This window comes from Lineus longissimus, chromosome 2, assembly GCF_910592395.1.
Source record: "Lineus longissimus chromosome 2, tnLinLong1.2, whole genome shotgun sequence".
In the NCBI taxonomy this organism is placed as follows: domain Eukaryota; kingdom Metazoa; phylum Nemertea; class Pilidiophora; order Heteronemertea; family Lineidae; genus Lineus; species Lineus longissimus.
In genome coordinates, this window is record NC_088309.1 from 7335549 (window position 1) to 7357395 (window position 21847).

The 21847-nt window shown below is 39.5% G+C and overlaps 3 protein-coding genes across 14 annotated transcripts in view; 2 read left to right on the forward strand and 1 right to left on the reverse strand.

Annotated features, from left to right (window-relative positions):
• Positions 1–9603, forward strand: part of LOC135482466 (serine/arginine repetitive matrix protein 1-like) — a 28352-nt gene extending 18749 nt beyond the window's left edge. For 5 of the 11 annotated variants that reach the window (XM_064762488.1, XM_064762492.1, XM_064762499.1 and 2 more), the window contains 7 exons: positions 109–1387; positions 1538–2098; positions 2404–2564; positions 2843–2957; positions 3742–3840; positions 4202–4281; positions 5808–9603. In XM_064762488.1, coding sequence (XP_064618558.1) covers positions 109–1387; positions 1538–2098; positions 2404–2564; positions 2843–2957; positions 3742–3840; positions 4202–4275 — 2289 coding nt within the window. In that variant the 3' untranslated portion in view covers positions 4276–4281; positions 5808–9603. Of the gene's footprint in view, positions 1–108; positions 1388–1537; positions 2099–2403; positions 2565–2842; positions 2958–3271; positions 3323–3741; positions 3841–4201; positions 4282–4535 lie in introns of those variants that run through there. The other 6 variants (XM_064762490.1, XM_064762493.1, XM_064762489.1 and 3 more) reach the window with 6 other exon arrangements.
• A 576-nt stretch (positions 9604–10179) lies between these two features.
• On the forward strand, positions 10180–12348 carry LOC135483601 (toll-like receptor 3). Its single transcript, XM_064764577.1, has 2 exons — positions 10180–10513; positions 10816–12348. The coding sequence occupies exon 2, from the start codon at positions 10884–10886 to the stop codon at positions 12330–12332; it is 1449 nt and encodes a 482-aa protein (XP_064620647.1). The 5' UTR covers positions 10180–10513; positions 10816–10883; the 3' UTR covers positions 12333–12348.
• A 966-nt stretch (positions 12349–13314) lies between these two features.
• On the reverse strand, positions 13315–21832 carry LOC135483602 (E3 ubiquitin-protein ligase CHFR-like). Of its 2 annotated transcripts, none has more exons than XM_064764580.1 (19): positions 21641–21832; positions 21139–21235; positions 20719–20764; positions 20403–20466; positions 19860–19958; positions 19409–19467; positions 18920–19284; positions 18427–18502; positions 18119–18197; positions 17773–17837; positions 17356–17462; positions 17021–17065; positions 16134–16357; positions 15613–15795; positions 15178–15261; positions 14888–14958; positions 14572–14659; positions 14046–14238; positions 13315–13884 (listed from the first exon to the last, which is right to left on the reverse strand). In XM_064764580.1, exons 1-19 carry the CDS (start codon positions 21744–21746, stop codon positions 13845–13847), a joined length of 2091 nt encoding a protein of 696 aa, XP_064620650.1. In that variant the 5' UTR covers positions 21747–21832; the 3' UTR covers positions 13315–13844. The 2 variants fall into 2 exon arrangements, with proteins under 2 accessions (XP_064620650.1, XP_064620649.1); XM_064764579.1 differs by having other exon boundaries at positions 17021–17068.
• Positions 21833–21847: the final 15 nt, after the last annotated feature.

The window sequence follows — 21847 nt, forward strand, 5'->3', positions numbered from 1 at the left end:
GTTTATGTTTATTGGAAGAAACCTCTGTCTTGATGATAAGAACAGAAGCATGGTGAATTATGAGTACTGTTTTTGAGTGAATACTGACCATTTTTCTTATGTTTTCAGTTGAGGAGTGTAAAAAAGCCTCCTGTACCCTTACCAGAGACAAAAACAGAAGAACCAACCCCTCCATGGCTCACGGATGCCAAGTTAAAGAAGTCGACCCCCAAACCTGACGATATTCCATCCAAAGCAGAGAAGCCCGCAGAAAAACCAAAAGCCTCTTGGCTGGGTGGAAAAAAACTGCACAAATCGCCACCAAAGCCAGATGAAAAACCAGAGATACGAGTGACTGAGGAGTCTTCTCCAAAATGGCGAACCGGTTTACGGAGGACGGCTTCACAGAGGAAGGATACGGAATCAGACAAGTCTGATGACGATACACCGGCATGGAGACCGAACCTTCGCCGGGCAGCTTCTCAGAAGATTAGTTCAGAGCGGATGGATTCAGATGGTGACAGTGACAGTGCGCCTCCTTGGTTGGGTGGATTGAAGCGAACCCCGAAAAAGGATGCAAAGGATGACATTGAGCCAAAGAGGGAAACATCCCCTGTGCCGGCCTGGATGGTAGAAGCCAAGAAGACGAAGAAACCGGCGGTACTACCTCCGAAGGATACGGAAAAGTCTGCCTCACCCACGTTGAAGGAAAGATTAAAACTTAAGAAGCGCGTACCTGCTGTGGAAACTGACTGTGATAAGACATCCACACCAAGGGCCCTGGATATGAATGTGGGTCTGGAACCAACACTAAAGACCTCACCAGTCAAACTTGAACAAGATCTGTCCCCGTCTTCTGTTAGCCTGGAGATGGACACTGGACCTAGTATGGTACCACCGGTGAAACAGACTGTTGACCAAGGCCCAGTATTGTCTCCACCGACAAAAACTACAATTGAGGCTGGACCAGTAATGGCTCCCCCAGCTAGGCCTAGTGCCATGATTGGTGGTGCACTAGATTTACAACCTCCAGCACGATTCCAAATGACCAGCGGACCTGAACTAAGTCCACCATCACAAACCAAGACAGAAATAGGACCAGATGTTTCGCCGTCTCAGGTGACGAAACTCGAGAGTGGACCAGTTATACAACCCCCGAGTGATAAGCTACGACCTCTTCGTAATGTCAAGGATGATAACGGTGGCAACAGTAGTTGGACACCACCGGCTGAGAGCGGTGCGATCCCAGTGCCCTGGATGCAGGAGACGAAGGTGCGGCGTAAGAAATCTATAAAGGATGAAAACAATGAGCGTGTGAAAGCAGACGGAGATAACGGTGGAAAGCCTTCGTGGATGAAGGAGGTCTTGGCCAGGAGAAGAAAAACACAAGAAAAGCTCTATGTCAGGGGTAAGTTTTCTAGGAAACATTTAGCTGTAGGTTCCCCTGCCCATTTTAAATTTTAGCGTCAGTCTTGGATTTGAGGCGCAATCCTCTCGTTTCACAGATATTAAAAAAAATACAAATCCTTTCTATATTTATCTTCTATGCTATTTCCAGACAAGGTCGCCTTGGATAATTTGGCTGAAATGTCAAATAAGGAGAAAGACTCGCCTTCGCAATCCCCTCGGCAAGAATCAAGGAAATCATCCTTAACAAAAACTGTGCCTTTGAAAGTGACAGACTCCAGCAACATATCCGGCCCATCCTCCAGCTTAACTGAATCCAATAAAAATGTCGAGTCCCAAAATAAGACGAACGTTTCCCGCTCAAGGCAATCCTCGATCGGATCTTCAGTTGGATCTGATCATGAGCTGATTTTAACTTACATAGACAATTCGGATGACACGATGAAAACGCCAACAAAGGTGTTCGAGCTTGACAACGCCACTGTCAGGTGTTCATCAAGTGATTTGTCGCCCCGTGATAAAGACTTGTCTCCTCGCCGTGGGAATTATTCTAATGGCAGTGATTCAACGGGACGTGTTCTGATGGACGAGAACACGCCACCGCAGGATAGTCGTAGGAGCAGTGATACAGCATTATACTCGACACCATTCTCGCGAACTCAGGTGTTGCCACCAATCAAGTCCCCTCCAGGTTCACAAGCAGAAGAAAAAGGTATGGTCTTAGTTCTCTGGTTTAGCATCAGGTCATTCACAAGTTACTGGCTTTCTAAAGGATGGTCATGTTAGTATAAAATGACAGTTCATGATGTTTTGGGACAAGTCAAATATAGACCATCAGACTCATGAGTTCAGTTCCACTTCAAAAGTTCATATAAACATCAACAAGTGACTAAAAATATAAAAAATTGTAGCTATTGTCATTATCTTTGACCGCTTTGCATAGCTGTGGGGTTTTAAGCTAGGCCCTCACCTCACGTATGACACTTCCTTTGAGTAATTTATAAATCTATCTTCCAGAAAATACTGAAACCGTTCCAAGCTGGAGAGCTGAGATAGCTGCAAGAAAGTATGCACGTAAACTGTCACTGCCCAGGGCAGATGAGGCTTTGAAAGCTGTCGAGATCCCTCTGTGGAAGAAAGAGTTGGAGGAGAGAAAGAAAGAAAAGGCGAGTTCCAAGGTGATGTGTCGAATGACATTTTGATCATCTTAGTTATAGAAATTACTTAATGAAATATGAAACTTTATAGCTACCAGTTATAGTCAAAGGCTTTCTTTAGTTTCAGTTTTATCAAATCTTAAGGGTTTATCACATCACAACAATCCCATGTCTCATGAACCAGAAGTCACTGTAATGAAATATTACATTCATACATGTATACAGACATTTTAAATCTACTTATTTCGAAGTTGAAAACTTTTGTCAAGTTTGGTCAATGTTTTTTCCACATTTTACAGCCTGGTCCAGAAGAAGATACCAGTAGCTCCTCCACCATGTCATCAGGTCAGCCATTACCGCCGTGGAAACTTGAACTTGCTCAACGGAAAAAGAAACCACCGCTTTCACCCAAATGTAAGCATCTCTTTATTTGTCAAGATTAAGATAATCTGTTAAAAGGGAATGGATAATGATGGTCATCATGTGATGATAGGGCTCATGGAAGTTTGCCCCAGTGAAGCAGGTCCTTCCCTTTTTCATAGACACGTGGCCGAATTTACGTGTGGGCCCAAGGATACAGAAAAGGTGTAAACTAAAATGTCAACAAAATGTTGTGATTGTGCCATTTATTGAATCAAACAAGGGTATCACGTTGACATAACCTTTCTCTTTTGAAAAATATCACATCCCTGCCTTGTTTCCTATAAACTTCTTGGTCTTTATTTCAGTTACAACTAAATAGTCCATATTCAACAAGATTTCAAGAAACTTCATTAAACGTTTGTTCTAATTACAGAACTTTGCATGTATAAATGTGGCTGAACAACTATTCAAGCTTATCTTTCAAGCGTGCATGCTTCTCCTAAGTGCAAGCTACTGGGCAGTACTTTGTATTGATCTGTTTGAGGACTGTAGCAAATATGGCTGGTGTTCATGTCTCTGAAAACCTCTTTATAGGGTGGATGAAAGTTATAGAAATGGGGCAATGGGTCTTTTCTTTGTATGTGGCTTGGGTCTTACCACATTTGGTGTAGTTGAGACTCCAGAGGATGTCTAACTAAAAGAATCAATCTTAGAATCAAGCAATTTGTGTACTGTGATCATTTTACATTTTGTTGATTTTACTGCTGTCCAACGCTCTCTCTCTGTCTGCTTTCTCTGTGCTTGCATGATAATGCATACTGCTTTCATGTTGCAGCCATTGAACCTGCACAGGCTCAGACTCAGAGTGAATCTGCTGCTCCGGAACCAGACTGGATGAAACAGGTATCGGAGAGAAGACGCCAGAGACTAGCAAGTTAGTATACGATGTTTGGTAAAAACCTTCAGGAGCACGGGTGTATCTGCCGCCTTCACTGTTAGGCCTATTCCTCTAACGAGGAACAACTAAAGATCATGAAAGAATTTTATCTGGGGGTTGATTTCACAAAAAAATCTTGCCAGGCTTTACATTGTTCTGAACTGTCCTGATGATGCTTGGATCCAAATTCTTGGATGAAGATGGACCTTCTGGGTTAATGAATTGATGTCAAATCAATTCTTAGTTCTGCATTGTGTGGAGCTGGGTTTTTTTCATGTATGCTCCTAGTTTGTCCTTAAGACCTTTAGGGGTGGTTTTTGTTGATGAAAGTGATAATGCATGCAATGTTTCCATGAAGGTTTTGATGCAGTTACATGTATGGATGAGCACCAAAAAGGTCTCCTTGCATCCTTGGATAAGGAAAGTTGCTGATTTTATGTAAGTTCCACTAATCCAGGTATTCTCAGCAGGTGTGGGGTCCTTGTTTAGTGCTATAGATTATGAAATGGTTTGGTGGCTTTACAGTATGCTTTTGGAAACAAGTTTATTCAATCTGTTGTCGTGTTTGGAATTAGTGTTTTGTCTTATCAACTGCAGAGCTACATGTATGAACTCTTTCTTTATTGGAACCCTTTGACATTCTTGGGGGTACATATACAGAGATGTTTCAATCACTTTTTCCTTTTCATTAGAGTTTTTCATTGTGGTGTTCTTGTGTCTGTTGTGTCTGATGCTTTACAACACCATCCACGTGAGTTGATGCAGGGGTGAGGTATGGAGGGATTGCATCCCGCACGCATAGAAAGTGCTGGTTGATCCAACTAAAGGTGTATTCATACTCTGACTTCAGACAAATTCCAACTTCCTCGGTGTGGCTGCCACCGAATTTTAATTGGTTGGTCCCTGGCAATTACATGTAGTCACTGAAATCTTGCTGGTCTTGGAGAAACAAGGAAAAGATTTTTGAGATCAGCTTCAATATTAAACAGAATAAAAACAGCAACTAAACTTTTGCTACATGTCATTCGCCATCAGTCAACACCTGGAGTATGAATTCGCCTTCTGAAGTTGGCGGGCATATGTCTGACCAATGCCTTCAAGATGCTTGCAGGTTAACCGAAATTCAATGACTACCAAGGCATGTTTGCAACTACTTTGAAAACGACCGCCACTTTAAAGTGAAATTGTAGATTGTAGTCCTCCTCTGTTTTACCGGGATGGAAGCTTTAGGTCTATTATAGTTCAGTTCTTCATGTGGACATGTTCCAATGACCAATGGCAATAAGTTAAGCAGGTATTGTTTAAGGTTTAGGTAAGTGATGGATGGTTTTCTAATGCATGTCTGCTCTGCCTGGAGGTTAAACTGCTGACCATTTCTTAGCCTCTGGTGGCCCATCTTGATTAAGTCTTCCCATTTAGGCTGTTGCTTGGATACTTGGGTTCTACTGAAGGCAGTCTCTGGAGTCCACATCTGTTGCTTAACTGCATTCATGTTGAACATTTGCTTTTTGCTGGCCATGCTATGCTCTTGGATGTGAGGGAGCTAATGCTATGCATGCAGTTTCTCTCCTAGAAGGTTAAAAAAGATAAGGTGACTCACTAATGCATATCTTTGAAATTCAGCCACTGGGCTGCCGACTGCACTGATCTGGAAAGAGACAAATGGCTCTTTAGAGAGAAATTGACTTTTCGAAAAGGCATGTGTGTGGTGCTCGATCAATCAATCCATAAAACACACACTGGCCTAAAGTTTAGCATGTCAGTCATCAACTCAGCGGAGAGTCATCTTATTCAAGGAGGATATCAAGTGAAAAATATAAGAAAAAAACCAACCGACTGGCCCAAACTTTTCAGAGAAAAAGCACTGATCTCCTACACCTGCAATGTACTTCCTTTCTTTAGATAGCCTTGCCGAGGGTCAGTTTTTTGACAATACATATTAACCCTATCTTGTTTATATTCAGGTTCTCGCTTAAGTATGGACAGCAGTGAGTGCTGAAATCACGTATCATTGATATCACTACTGAAGAAGATACATCGGGCTACTGAGACAATTGGAGAACTTTCTTGGTAATGTCATTGCAATTAATGGAATCGATGGAAACGCCAAGGACTTTGTAATGGTTGAATCTGTTGCTTGAATGTATAGCTGAAAAGTGTGTTAAGTTTGAACCTAGGCAGGGCTATAGTTGTAAATATATATAAGTGAAGCGGTTCATGAAGTGAAAATCACAGAGATTCCAATGACATTACAATTACATGTAGTGGACTAAACATTGGGAATGTGTAGTTTTCTTGTGAATTAATGAGTACAAGGGTCAAAATGGACCAAAAACAAAAAAATACAGATCCTCTCTGGCTTGTATAGACAGGGATATTTCCATTTTGGCCCTTTCATTTACCCCCCTGTTGCCCATTATATCAAACACGATATTACATATGTTCGTTGTTGATCTGACCATTTTGAGAAGGTTTCCAGGAACTGGACAATCTACTGAAATCGAAACAATCATGAAACTGATAGTAAAAGTACTTATCAAGATCTTTCAAGAAATTATCATGGCTGTAGGCTTTGACGGCTCTTAAAGGGAGACTACATGCAGGAACTAGGGGGTTCATTTGGTTGTCGCCAGGTGACTCGTATATAGTACCTGGGTCTGGTTTGACTTGGTGATAAAACAATCCACTTGCAAGTGTAAATAGTTTGAATGTACTGACGGTTAGTAGAGACATCTACTGGCAACTTTGTGACTTAATCTGACGCACCTGGTTTCAGTCTATAGTCTCCCTTTAACTGTTGGGGACAATTTCTGTTTCTCACACTTGACAACAGATGTCCCACCTCTTAAAGAATTGAGGTTGGTACTTAATGTGACATCCTGTATATGTCTGTCTATAAAATATATGTGTGAATACTTACTTTTGTATGAGAGAGAGAGAACAATTTATACATGAAGATATAATACAAATGTATATCTATTTTATATGAATTTTCGTAGTTATATGCATTTTGAAGACAAGGTCACGAAATTGCTTTTAACTCAATGTACATATTCATATTGTGTGTAATCATACATGCTCTTATGATGTTGGAAATCCATTTTAGAACTAACTGGTATTCGTCACAGCTGAATTTCGTTTATTGATATTCTCACATTTCCGAGACCAAGTCACAATCTTGTACATAATATTGTTTGTGAATGAGCGGTTCAATTTGGGCTACTGTTAAACCCTTACCCATTCGCAACCATGATTTCCCTAAAAAGCATAACATTCCTGCTTCTCCTTTATCATTCATGAATTATATAACATAGAAATGTTAACTAACAAGGCAGCATTTAGAGCATTCTTTTTAATTCAGTGGTCTTCCTGACATGGTAACAAAACTTAAATTGCTGCTATAAATTAAGGGTTTAACAGTAATGTCCTACAAGACCTCATCTTCTGTAAACATGTGATTAATTATGCTACTGTAAACCATGATATTTTCATAGCTGTTAATTTTAGCATAAAATATGGTTTTGCGATTTCATTACCATTAATTTTTGCTAGTAAACTTTCCATTTAGAAAATTCGTAGATCAGTTATGTTTGTGCCATTTGATCCGATAACACATACTCAATAAACCTAAGCGGACAAGAATTATTAGACTCCCTTTTTTTGTGGGAATGTATTGCCTATTCATCACACCAAAATATAACGTTCCATCAGTGTGCTAGATTTTTCCCATTCTTATGAATAACTTCCTGGTTTGCTATAAGGTGATTTGTCAAACCATGAAGAATAAAATTCTTCCCAGGACTGTTGCCCGGTGAAAATGATTTTATATAGAATGTCATATTGTACCCACAATAATGAAATGACCTAATTTCTACATCTGTTGGCAAGGAAAAACCTACATCAATAAGTTGTTAGAAAGTTGCTTGTTAACGTCTCTGCCTTGTTTATACTCTTCAATCAGGACATCTCTGAATGACGTATCCACAAGGAAAACGTTTATGAATACTGAATGCGAAAATGAACCTAGTATTAATGGTATTGAATATCATGGGTTTAGTTGGCCATATGTACTATCAAATAGGCCTATTGCATGATCTGCTCTTTATTGATTTAGCACTGCTGTCCAATTCCTGCTGTGAACAACTGTTTGTGAATAGAATACAGTTTCATAGAAATCATTTTGTGTTAAATACAGTGTTTTATTTCAAATCATAAACATGAAATGAAATTGTCAGCTTTTGAGAAGGTTTCTGCTTGTGTGATTCTGGTCGATGTGTTCGACCAATGTGTTTGTTATTTATGGTGTCAGGCTGGTTGGAAGCGCTGCTTAAAGTCCATATTGCAAATTGTGCTACAAGAACGTGCAGTTTGGTCCTTGCCTCAGTTGGTTTTCATGGTGTCCACTATTTCCAATATCAAGTGGATACTCTTTCAAGACGGTGTTTTTTGAGTTTTGAGAATCGACTCTTTAATGGTGTATGCATCCAGTCAGTTTTCAGTTGACTCTTTCTCAAGGAGTAAAGTCTTCAGTTCTTATTATCAAATGCAGAGACATTATAATTATTACTGTGTATATAGTGTGTATATTTTTACGTTCCATGACATAATGAGAGGCAGAGTTGAAGGTATTACAGTCGGAAAAAAAGTGTCCTTTTCTCTTCTCATGTTGGTAATATCCATGCAACCACAAACATGCAACTTTTGTCTCATGCGATGATATATTGCAGATCTGGCGAGGCAAATTCCTCGTTAGCATGGCGCTTAATTGCACAAAAGAATGAAACTTGTGCAGTGAATGAATGAATCATGGTGAAAAGCGGAAGGTTAGAAGCACTTATTCCAATGTGATCACAATCTGTGGTGTCACAATTGTTATTTTTAATTGCGTCCTGCAATATTGTCAGTGTGGCAATTAGATAGCTGTATTATGCTCGATACTCAAAAAAGGGTTTAGAAGGAGTACTTACATATGGATAGGGTGGTTTTGTAAATGAGTGCCTGAGTGTAAAAGGGGAAAATAGTTGGCAAGGGAGGGGAGGGTCCCATTTTGTTTCAAGATCTTGCAAGTAGCAAACAAAGTTTAGTTTTCTCTCATAAAATGTGATCGGCTGTCAGTATCTCACATTGAGACCAGAAACCTCAATCATTCTTGCAATCAGGTTTTCCATTATGATGTTCTAGTGACAGAACAAATCTATTTTACAATTATTATGTCTGCATTTATTTATTTGAGTAATGAAAATCTGAATTGGTACAGAGTTTAGCTTATGGCTTGCTTGTCTAAAAGCTTGTAAGAATTGTAGGCATGGAACTAGGCAGACTTTAAGAGGGGGCCTTCTATGGAAACTTATCCAGTATACATGTACTAATACATTCCCTTTCTTTAAATCGAGGGACCTTCTTTTCTTTTTTCTAAATATACGTGTAGCAGTGAGTGTGAGCGACAACTGACCATTACAAATCACGTCATATTGTCGGTATTTTACTTTAAAACTTGAATGCTAAAATATTTGGGCTCGTCCTATAAATTTTCGATAAAGGTCATGAGAATTAACAGGTATTCACTGACAGGGTCATAATTGATTCCATGTACATAGTTGTACACTGCTAATGCGGATGTACTTGTAACATACTAACCACTTTCATACGTCAGTAGCATTTAACCCAAGCTTTTAACGAGCCTGTATATTCATGCAATTTATTGAGGCTGCATTTTGTTCTAGAGCTATAGTGTAAATGTGATACAAAATAAAAATAACTCCACAAATAGAAACCATTTCTTCCTTTGGTCATTTCTTGTTGTAGGGACCGTCTCAGATTATTCTTTTTCAGAAAACTTTGGGGGGTCAACCCAAAAGTTTGTGGAGCATCACACCTCCATTTAGGCTGAGTTTTCTAATATAGAGACACGTTGTCACTTGTAATGTGTGTCATGTGTCACTTACACATGACATTAAAGTCACTCCAAATAAAAAGGAACTAAAGTCTATATTGCTGGGGCGATGGTTTAAGTCACATCCTTAATGAGAAAAAACAGACTTGTGGGCCATCAGACTTCACTGTGAGTCAAACCACAATCAAATGAATTGACACTTGATCAACTCGGCAAACAGTTTAGAAAGGCTGAGTTCCTTTAAAGGTCAATTAAGCTACTTTACACGCATTCCCAGTTTTGTAAAGTCATCTGCTAGTTTGAAATGTTCATGATGTCGTCTGCTTGTGAGTCAATCATTTCTGATTGTGGACAAGATACGACAAGAGAAACAAGATGTAAACATGTTTTTTTCTGGCACAGTTCCAGGTCACGATTTGTTTTATGGTCGTGTAATCCAAGGCAGAATTAAGAGACGTGCCATTGCACAAGGAAGTTTTACTGTTGACTGTCTAGTCTTAAATAAATGTTGGATACCCTTTATTGTGCTCCATATTGATATTTGTACTAGAGCATGACGGTTTACCCACGAAGGAGTTCTAGTTCAATCGCAGGCGAAAATTTGCCTGTTTTGGATCTTCAGAAATAGCATTCAGTGAATCCCAGGTTTCTTGGTCTGTATATAAGAATCCAGAGATATCTATTCCAATGCAACTCGAGCTGAGACCTTAAGCAAGGATTGCTGGCCAAAGCTAAGAAGGAAAGAGAACATTCTTTGCATCAAAGCACTGTGGAGAGGTAAGCTAATCTTTTAAAAGAAAGGTACATTCAGCAAGTATATTCTTTTTCTAAAAGAGTGCTATGGTGTACCCTTACTGTCTCCACCAATTTTTGATGCGCAGTCGTCTTTTTAGGCCATAATGAAAAGCGATGTGACGTGTTATGAATTTGTCTCTAACAGGTGCCCAATCTAATTGTTTATTTATTTCAAATTGGAGATACCATTGGTCGAAAAGTACATCCTTTAGGTTCAGGGACAGCATCCCAGCTTTCTATCTTGTACATGCAAGTTTCATTTTGACATGTTTTTTCCATTACAGCACAGCGGATCAATCCGTCTTTGATTGAGAGCAACACAAGCGGCCACGTCTTTTAATCTGGTAGAAAAATGTCCGCGGCTTATACATTCCTTTTGGCAGCAGCATTGCTGGCCCTCTTGCCTCCTTCAAGTAGTTCAGGATCTCAGTGTGATTGTCCGCAGAATTGTATATGTAACAATTCAAAAAGTGTCATCTGCTCAAACTTGAAGACATTCCCAAAACTTTGCAATGGTACACAATTCGTCACCATCCGCAACAGTGCGATCAGTACGTTGAATGAAAATGACAATTTGCCAATTTCTGTTCGTCATCTGATAGTACAAAGATCGCAGACAAAATCAATTGATGAAGGATTCTTTCCAAAAGGTTCGGAATTGACTCTTTTGTCTCTTGACAATAATGACATTGCAAAAGCAGACTGGTTCAAAAATATCCCACATCTGGCCAATTTGGATTTAGGTGCTAACCATCTTTCAAAATTAGAAGTGCCGTCGATTATTCATCTGACTGATCTCAAACTCAATGGAAATAAAATCCCTCATTTGGATGTATCGTCTGCTTTGTGTAAAATGGACAGGTCACGCCTGTGCAATCTACACCTGGATGGGATGGACTTGACAGCTTTTCCACAAGGCATCATTGGTTGCAGTGACAAAACTAAGAAGGCTCTTCAAGTGACTTTCCTTTCTCTTTCTAAAAACAAGATCAAGGTCATCCCAAGGATGACCTCCTTGAAGGTCAAGAAACTCTATTTTTCTTCGAACAGGATCAAAGATATCCCTGATGGTACATTTCCCCAGTCTTTGACCCTTCTTATCGTCGCAAACAACCCGCTGGGCTACAAAGGGTTGACAGTTGTTGCCAGGTTAACCAATCTCAAACATCTCGATCTTTCTGGAATCAATTACAAATATTTCCCCTTGGACATGTTCCACTCTCTAACTAAACTTGAGTTTCTCAGCCTGATGAAGTGTAACATCACCAAAATCCAGGCTCCAATGTTGAAAAACCTTGCTGATCTCAAATCACTGAATCTCCAATCAAACCATCTCAAATATATTCCTGTGGATGTATGGTCTCCGTTGAAAAACATCGAAAACGTATTTCTTGATCATAACGAAATTTCACACATCCTGCAGACAGATGAGATGGAGATATTTTTGTTCCATTTGAAGAAGTTAGGGATATCAAACAACCCGTTCTCTTGCACATGCACCATTGTCTGGTTCAGCAAGTGGATGAGATCTCTGTATCGCACCACTGAAATCCTTAGTACACAGAAAATGAATTGTACATCGCCTGCCCATTATAAGGGGTATCCCTTGGCCGAGTTCATCCTCCCCAACTGTGACAAAGAGAAAAGTGATTTGGAAATCACTTTAGCAACAGTAGCTATAATTGTACTTGTGGCTTTTATAGTCGGAATTATGGTGTGTTGTTGCCGACAAGGGAGTCATGAATCCCAGTCAAAATCCACTATATTGAACAGAGGGGGCCGATATTATGAAGCGATATAAATATCACGCAAGGGGAGGGGGGGGGGGGGGTTCAAGAGTAAGCATCAATGGGGAGTTCAGCTATTGATTCCGTTTCAAATGAAACAGGATTCTGAAAATGTGTTTTTTGAGGACTGCTGAATACTAGAACAGACTCGAGTGTTGGACCTGGAATTTTCTTCTCCAAGGCCAGAGCTCAGCCTACCACTTTGTGTCAGACTATCTGGGGGTAAAATCATTTAGCCCACTGTTGAAAATGTCTGGGGAACAAACGATTCGGTTTGAAGATTTTAATCCACATTTATGGTTTCCTGTCAGCATCAACTGATAGGATGAAGTTTCTGTTGCAGACTGCAATTCCTGTTACACAGGGTCAATACTGTTTCTATTGATGTGGTTTAATCTTTGTATACTGTTGCTCAAGATGCATCTTGTTCATATATGTAAATATAACACTAGCCATCCTCGATGTACATGAAGTATCTCAATAAAGATTTCACACAAAACCAAACATTTTTTCTGGTTCTTGATAGGAGCACATTTCCAGGCAGCTTGGCTCCCAAGTGTTTTTGCTCACTTGAAAACAAGCAGGGGAAGACAGCCAGACTTTGCTGGGGCCCTCAACCCATGAAGAGAACAAGCTGGGGAAGACAGCCCAGACTTTGCTGGGGCCCTCAACCCATGAAGAGAACAAGCTGGGGAAGACAGCCCAGACTTTGCTGGGGCCCTCAACCCATAAAGAGAATAACCTGGGGAAGACAGCCCAGACTTTGCTGGGGCCCTCAACCCATAGAGAATAACCTGGGGAAGACAGCCCAGACTTTGCTGGGGCCCTCAACCCATAAAGAGAATAACCTGGGGAAGACAGCCCAGACTTTGGTGAGAACCCTCAACCCATGAAGTGTGTGTTTGATGCCCATCAAGAACACCTGAATACCACACAACTCAACACACCTATATGCATCTCTTTGCAACATATCAAGAAAACGAAAGTAGTCTATTCTACACTTTTATTGTTCATAAATACATAAATTTACAACTGATGTACAGTACGACAAAAGTTTATGAAATGCATGCATCACAGTGATTTCCTCAGCTGGACATGTGAACCACCAGTGAAAGGCTCAACTAAAACTCTGCAAGTTTGTAAAACCTCATGATTCTAGTGGCAGGCTTACGCCATCACTACTTTGGACACACAGAGCATCTATACAATGAAATACTACTGAGGTCATTGAAATAAAAATAAGAGACGTAGAATTGTGCCAAAAACAAAAGAAGAAATGGAGCATTTTGTTTACAAATTAACTCTTTGATAGCAAGAGCTTACAAAATTTTAAAGATACAATCTATTGAATAAAACTTATTACCACCACACTATCAGCAAGTCTACCTGTAATTAACTAAGTACATGTACCATATGATACCTAGTGGTTCCTGGAAAAGTGCTCATCAACAGTAAATTACATTTGAAAATCAACTGCATTTATTAAGCCTACAGTTTCTTCGTACTTCCCCGCAATCCTGGGTCATTCACGTTGTGCGTAATTGATCACATATGTGGTTAAATCTCCTGAAATATAGATGTCAGATTGTAAATGTGATGGCCCAACATGTACATGGCCTCAAAGATGAAATAGATGTAGGAAGTTTACAGGGGATTTGAATGATGCCGGAAGAGAAATTTATAAGAGAGTAATCATCTTTGCCTCAGACAGGACGGTTATTGCTTACTGTGCATGGTGAGGCTTATTCTTTTGTGTCCGACAGTTCTTGCCCCAGTAGCAGTCCGCTCGCCTGGTGACTTCAGCTGGAAGCTGGGAAGCCGGTATGTCGCGCCTATATTGGTACGCCAATTCCTTGAAGTTCCTGATGCCACATGCATAGCATGTTGCTGTGTCACCATTGAGATGATTTCTCCCAGAGTCTGAAGCAGAAACACGAGTATGAATTTGCCATCTGGTGGTTTGACTAGTACATGTACCTACTTTTAAACACAGTATAACAGTTCATTTCAACAAAAAGATAGTATAACAACAGATGAATATGGAAATGCTATTACATTGTCTCGGATATGACTTAGATTTTATGGCAGGATTCATCTCTTACACTTGCTATATTTCAAATGACATGCCAATTTCTCCAAGTCAATTTCTGAGGACCTGGTTCCTGTATTGGCTGGGGGTAGTAGTCCGACAACCCCGAAACAGTAATTACAGATTATTTTTCACAGCATAGGCACGCTGAATTATCAACTTACCAACTGTAGTATATGTTCCACGCTCCATCTTTGCCACACACTCCTGCAGCATGTCCCTGACTGACTTTTCTTCAGACTCAAGATAGTCCTGAAAAGAATGAAAAATAATAATGCCAGTAAGACGAGAGAACACTTTCTTGAGAACTCATCTGTCAGGTGAAATTTCAACCCATGCAAACTGGCTCATCAAAAGGACTTGAAAATACTACATGTATGTCATGTGACAAGATATTCAGAAAGCTTTATCAATGCTTTCATCCCAGCTTTACACATTGCTATAACGCAATTGAGGACAGGAAGAGAGAGATTCACGTACCTTTAATACATTTGATTCGTACGCATTGTCATTTATAAGACCGGCCAAACCCTTTTTCCCGAAATTCATGTCTGGAAATTTATAAAAGAAATGTATCATATTACTATTAGCATCAAACATGCAACTACTCTAGAGTCACCGATCTTAAACCACATCAATAATTACTACCCAATCAACACAGGTTAGCAAACTTAATACACAAACATATTCAAAGTCCTCAAGGACACATTCACACAGAAAATATTGTAATTTTATCCCAGTTGACCCAGAAAAATTAGGTTATAACTTACCTCTGAATCTACCGATACAGCCGAGACAATCCCCTTTAGTACATCCCCAGTAGGCATGACAATAAAAGCGATAACATATTGAACCTGAAATACAAGGAAAATTTTCCAAAAGGTGTTGTATACTTTGCTAGTGAATTATTCATATCACACTCATTTGGACAAGCATTTTCTGTCCGTTATATTCGAAATCTGTTCCACAGATCAGACTTTACTCTCTGTTTTATGTGAGGATCCACTCTACAGATCTGATATTATAGGCAAGGTTCACTGTATTTTGTAACTAGGGTCAAAATAGTAGGTTGGTCTCCATAAGGGGTGAAAAATAGCATCTTGAAGCCTTTATTTGGGTAAGTTAAAACATGATGAACAAGCACACAGAACTATAAGAGTGACCCCCTCCCCTCCAAGAAAGGAAAACCAATGAAGGGCTCATACATTGTTGTACAGGAAGAGTTGGATCTGTGACCCTGTCAGTTCTCCTGTCTGGCATCGGCTGCATACAGCACAAGCAGATGGCATGATTCTGGTTATTGTGACAGACGTAGTTAGGAGGCGTTGGGACGACTTTCTCGTCTTTCAGTCGTGGACCCCCTGTAGCACCATCCCTTCTTCCATTATCTAAAAACACAAATCATATATAAAATGATTCTTTGAGGAACAAGAAATGTAACCGGATGGTTTAGAACACCCCTTACCTTGCCTTACTTTGCCCAATAACACTTTTCCTTATTTTGCCCCATAACAGTTGTCCTTATTCTGGAATACCTTTAGTTTTAGAGGATAATTTCTGGTGAATTATACTTTCTACTTTAAATTGCTTCTAAGAAGAGTAGAGGGGTAGAACCGGGGTAAATTGTGACATTTGTGTCCTTGCAATACGTCTAAATAACAACAAATTTAGCCAAGCAGTTTCTGAATCCAGAACTACTTTTATAAAGACAACTATCTGAAATTACCTCCAGTAGCACCTGATGTCGAGGGGACAGCATCATCCCCAGGAGTATCAGGAGCAGCAGCTGGTCCGACATTAGCAGCAGTTGCTGTAGGCCCTCCTGTCGCAAGAGCTGGGGCGGCACCTGGAACTGGAGGAACAGCAACCACCGCTGCACCAGGAGGATTAGGCACCGGTGCATGGTAATTTGGACATTGTCGACAGACATTCATCGGCGGAGGAGGAGCACTGCAATTATGAAATGTGATTATTAGTAACGAATGCAAAAAATTACACCAAAGATTTACCTCTTTTGATAACAATCAAATCATCGAATGCTAGTGGGGAATCAGTGGAGTAATGGTTAGAGCGCCGGACTCATAACCGAAAGGTCGTGGGTTCGACTCCGGTTAGAACCACAATACTGGTTTCAGTGTCCCTGGGCAAGACACTTAACCCTGCAGTTGCTTCTCTCCACCCAGGTGTATAAATGGGTACCGGTTGGAATGATCAGCTAGTGCGCTGAATTGACGGCAGCCTTTCTGAGTTCTACTGAAAGGTTTCAGGAGAGACCGGGGTAATAATGTAAAGCGCTTTGAGCGGGCAAATGGCCTGGATACTGTGCTTTATAAGACGCATCATTATTAGTGAGGTACATAATGACTACACATTAGTGTAAACAGATTCAAAATCTTTTGATTAATATTCAATTTCCAATATTTTAATTGGGTTTAAGTCTCTTTACTATCAAAGATTCACGGTAGTTCTACATGTAAGTCTGTTGAACTTTGACGATTTTCCAGTAAATGTCACCCATCGCTCTCCTTACTGGTAATTCAGGATGCAAATATTTTTTTACAAGTAAACTATTCGAGTAAGCACAGAAACGAATAAGGCAAAGCTGCTTCTTACCCAAACATCCGAATACCACCAAGCACAGGAGCAGCAAAAAGACCACTGCTGAAAATAACACGGTTGTTATAGATGTCCATATTATGTTCAGTAATAGACATGAAAAATTACTAACAGACCCCAGTTTTATTTATTCATCTTACAAGGCATCCATTTAATGATTAATGATTAAAAAAATGATAAATGCATGTCCTTATAGCCTAGGTTTATAGCATGCTTTTTAACTCATTCAACATTTATTACCCAAGCACTGGACATGTACATTTTTGCTACAAGCTTAGCTCTGTATGCTGGAGAAGTTTCAGTTAGTCATTAGTAAAAGAGATTTTACTTACAGTGGATTTAACATAGGCATACGAGGTCCATCATCATCATCATCATCATCATCATCGCCACCAGAACCATCACTGTTGTCACTGTAACGTCTGCCTTTAGGGTACAGCTGGAAGTGAAAAGAGTTATATCAGTGCCTGACAGAAGGTGTCACAAAACTATAAACTTTCTTGCCAGGCATTTTCTTTAACCAAATCATGGAGTTCTTTGAGTGAGTCAGGGAGAAACCTTCTGAAGCACGTTTGCCAGAACTTTGGTGTTGTTTATATTAGAACTTGTAGAGCTACTAACAAAATAATACAACATGCTCAGAAATTCGATATTTATGTTTTCTCTTTCATACCATTACATTAATTAAATAAACCAACTTGCCACATCCTTAACAGACTGGAACAAAATTACTCGCATCTCAGACGTACCATATCTCTAGTTATTGTGTTTTTCTCATTAAGTTCTTTTATATCTTCTTCTGGTCTTTTCTTGTCTGAAAATCAAATCGAAATATGTCACCTTTATATTAAAACACAACATCTTACATACCAGTACACTTTTTACAATCGATAAATATCACAAATTTGCACTCTCTTGGGAACAGTCCGACTGATTCACCTTGAATATTTCATAGTGCTCACCTGTTATCGACTGTCGAGAGCAACTTCCAAATCCACTTACAAAGAATCACTACAGGATCACAACATCTCTTCATATTAAGTAAGGAAACCTTTCAAAATCATCCACCAAGAAGGAAAAGGACAAATCTCTTACCTGGGTTAGTCTTTAGATATGCTTCCACAAGATTATTGACAATGTGGTTTTTATTAATTCTATCCACTTTGACCCGACACTGGAAAGTTTTAAGGATCAAAATGAATCAAAAATCCTCAGATCAACAGAAATCATGAAGGATTTCTAACAAAATTAGTACTTGGTGACTTCATACTACTGTCCAGACTTACTTTTCTGATTAATCCAACCCTAACATCACACATGTAAGGAGAACACATATTCTCTAATGTACACGATTTGTAGATTTTTTGGTGACCTCGATGCACACATAAATCAAATATACTCACAGAGGGACATTCATTGGACATCTTCATCCAGTCGGAATAGCACCCGGAGCAGAAGGAATGCATGCATGGTTGAAGACTGCAAAAGATTCAATTCAATTCAAATTACAACACGAGTTTTCCAGTTGTGAGACCAACGGAGATTGTAAGGAATAGACAAGATATGTAAATAGAAAATAATTCTCAAGGATAACCGCATGTCAGCACCCAGTCCATGCGTACTGTTTGTAGTAAGTTTGTATTTAGATAAGCCCAAAGCCAGTATTGGCTATAGTGGCTTCCAATCCAATGATGATGATGATGATATTGTTGGAGAACTCTTTGAAGAGAGATGTCCAGTTTGCACAGAACAAATCGTATGGGAAAAACCAATTCTGGACCAAACTTTTTCTTCTCCTTTCACCATTTCAGAGAAGGGTCAGCTGAAGATGGGGACACTGAGCTTCATTATGCCTTTCTATAGAAACCCCTCTATAACCGGCTGAGGGCACCCTACCTTATACAGTCATGGAGAATCTCCTGACAAATGATACACATCAATGTCTCCATCATCGCATCCTCCTCCTCACAGTCAGCTGCCTTTGTTTTATCACTGTCACTTTTCATCACAGACTTCTCACACGTATCATCTTTCACGTCAGTTTCAGTTTCTCCTTCCTTGGTTTCTTCTGTCTTCCTCTCAGGCACTAATTCCTTCTCTAACTCTTCCTTGCTTCCTTCTTTTGCTGTCTCTGGTACTTTCTCCACCAATATGTCACACTTTGCACCAGAAGGACCAGCTTTTTGAGATGTACGAACAGCATTTTCTCCTTCATCTCCTGATCTGATTCTTTTTAGTGACGGTTTACCGACAAGGGATTCCTGAAATAGATTTTGACCAATTTATAGCCAAGTAGATTTTTGCTATCTGGATGCGTGGAAGGCGAAAAGTTCGAAATTTAGACTGCCTTTGTCTAAATTATTAAAATTCGACATCGCTACTTACCGGAGCAGGCCGTTTCTTGGGTCCCTCTGGAGTCATATCTTCAGGACAGTCTATTTCATCTGCAAACAAAACAAAATCTGTCAATTCGAAATACTTTATCTCTAATAGCAGATGTTTCCCACTTCAACAACAGTAAGCATGAAATGTCACCTGGTAAATATATTTTGGTTTTGATAACAGGCAGGCCATGAATGCCACCAAAAAGGCTGTGGACGCTTGCAAAGAGCTATAATGAAGTACAATGTTGGTCTTGCTTATCCCTTTAATAATGTTCAACAATGTTTCTTTCAGCTGCTTTCTTACAGTAGCAGGGGAGATCTGACACAGGTCCTCCAAGCACAGACATAAATTGTTAGACTATACGTACATGGTTTACATTACAGCATGAAATAAACAGCATAGCACTAGGACTACCTGGACAATAATAAAGTAGAACTAGAAGCCCCCCTACCTGAAACAGTTTGATCGAGTTCAGATATATCATATTCTTGTGTGTCATCTGCGGCTTCTTTTCGCAGTTCTTCCAGATCTTGAAAGAGATACCCTAAATCTGTAATAATCAAAGCAGCTGAATTAGTTAAGGATGCAATGAACAAAAGGCCAACAAGACCGAACCATAACCAAATATCACGAACATGTAAGATGAATTGTATATTTTGCTGAAAAATCACTCTCTGTTAGTTTGTTAGACATTCTCAGCAAGGATATACAGTGGAACCACCCTCAGTGGGTACCTCAATATTAAGGACGCCCTCTCTATTAAGGACACCAGTTTTGGTCTCAAATTGGTTGTTTCCATTCAATTTGACCTCTCTCATCAGGATACCTCTCTATTTAGGACAGCATATAGAGAGATTCAACTATACTTTCCAAATAGATTTACAGGGCAGTATGAGAAACTACTCAGATACACAGCTGCAGCGATACTGATAAGTGAAACACAAGATCATTCTTTACACTAAAGAAGCAACTGAAGGCAAGTTTCAGTACTTACTACTTTCTTCTGCACCTTTTTTGTAGACAACATGAAATTCATCTCCATGCTGCAGGAGTTCACCCTGAAATGTTCACAAAACTTGTGTCAAGGTACCTCAACTACAGAGATTTTCAATGAAAAATTGTAATATTTCCCAAGATATTAGAAAAGATTAATACAAATATGAAACTGGTCCTTCATGTAGCAGACCAATGTGCCACTTGTCTCAAATTCATTCTTCAGCGAATTAATGGAGATTTTCATAGATTATTACTGGCTGCATTTCTTTATTTTCTTTGTCAATTGATACTTTGATCTTGATGCCAACACTTACTGTTTTCAGTATCTTAGTTTTGCTGTTAAGAAGTGTCCCATTTGTGCTGCAAGAGGAAACAGAAATTACTGGTTTGAGAAAGCATGACAAAATCCATGTTCCTATAAGCACAGGCTGATCAAAGGGTAGTATGCCTGGTATCTCCATGGGAAACTTACACAAACCTAAATAGAACAACTACAAATTAAAGCCCTGGTAATCCTCTTAGCTATAACAGAAAACTTTCTAAACCTACATGTAGGCTATTACAGTCCATGGTTGATAGGTGTTTGCTATCATCCCAGATGGATTTCACATGCTCACAATACTACAGGCAAAGTACCTATCTGACAGTATGATATGAGCACTGATTTATTTAGGTGTTTGTGCATGCAAATATACTTGTTTCACCTAAACTATAGTTCTGAGGTATTGGCTTACCTTGTGTCATGCAAGATGACTTGACCTCCACTCAGCCTCTGTATGTAACAGTGTTTTCCAGAGAGAAGCTTGTTGTCTGTTATTTTGAGATCACAGTCTGAAACACAAAAGAGAATCAAATGATAACAAAAACAAAAGCAAAATATGTTTCACTTTTGGCAAAGAGTATCATGGACTGCGCAAAACATAACACGTTATTTGGTAAGATTAATCAAGGGGCATTAAAACAAGGCAAATAACGTCAATGTCATTCACTCATTGACAATGACAATGACATTGTCATCAATGCCATCATCTGCTGCACTTCTTTCGCGACAAATAAAATAATGCTGCTCAATGATGCAGGAAAGCCACAGTCTTGTCATTGACAATGTTATTGCATCTTCTCAGCTAACCAGCAACGATAAAAGCCATGAAAGGTATCTGATCAACATATTTTCCAGTTTTGCAAGGTTCCTTCTTTCTGAAACACCCTGTACTTTTTATACTATACTTTAGCTACCTTTTGCTCTTCCTATCACAAATATATCTTTCGATATATATATTGGATCAGTATCATTATTGGTTGAGCATATCAACTGTGCCCACGGCTCGCCAGGTGATGCCATAATTAAGTCATCACTTTAACGAAACCGGTAAATAAGGAAAAATATATTACAGAAATTGATGAAATTTCACAAATCAAAATATTGTGTAGATGGCGCTGTGG

Bases quoted from the DNA above. Each gene is read 5' to 3' on its own strand.
- LOC135483601 (XM_064764577.1), top strand. From the start codon at position 10,884: ATGTCCGCGGCTTATACATTCCTTTTGGCAGCAGCATTGCTGGCCCTC.
- LOC135483602 (XM_064764579.1), bottom strand. From the start codon at position 21,746: ATGGCATCACCTGGCGAGCCGTGGGCACAGTTGATATGCTCAACCAAT. The intron at 17,069-17,355 runs GTAAGTAAAATC...TGTTATTTTCAG, and splicing joins ATGCCTATGTTAAATCCACT to CAGTGGTCTTTTTGCTGCTC. The intron at 13,885-14,045 runs GTAAGCAATAAC...TCTATATTTCAG, and splicing joins AATAAGCCTCACCATGCACA to GAGATTTAACCACATATGTG.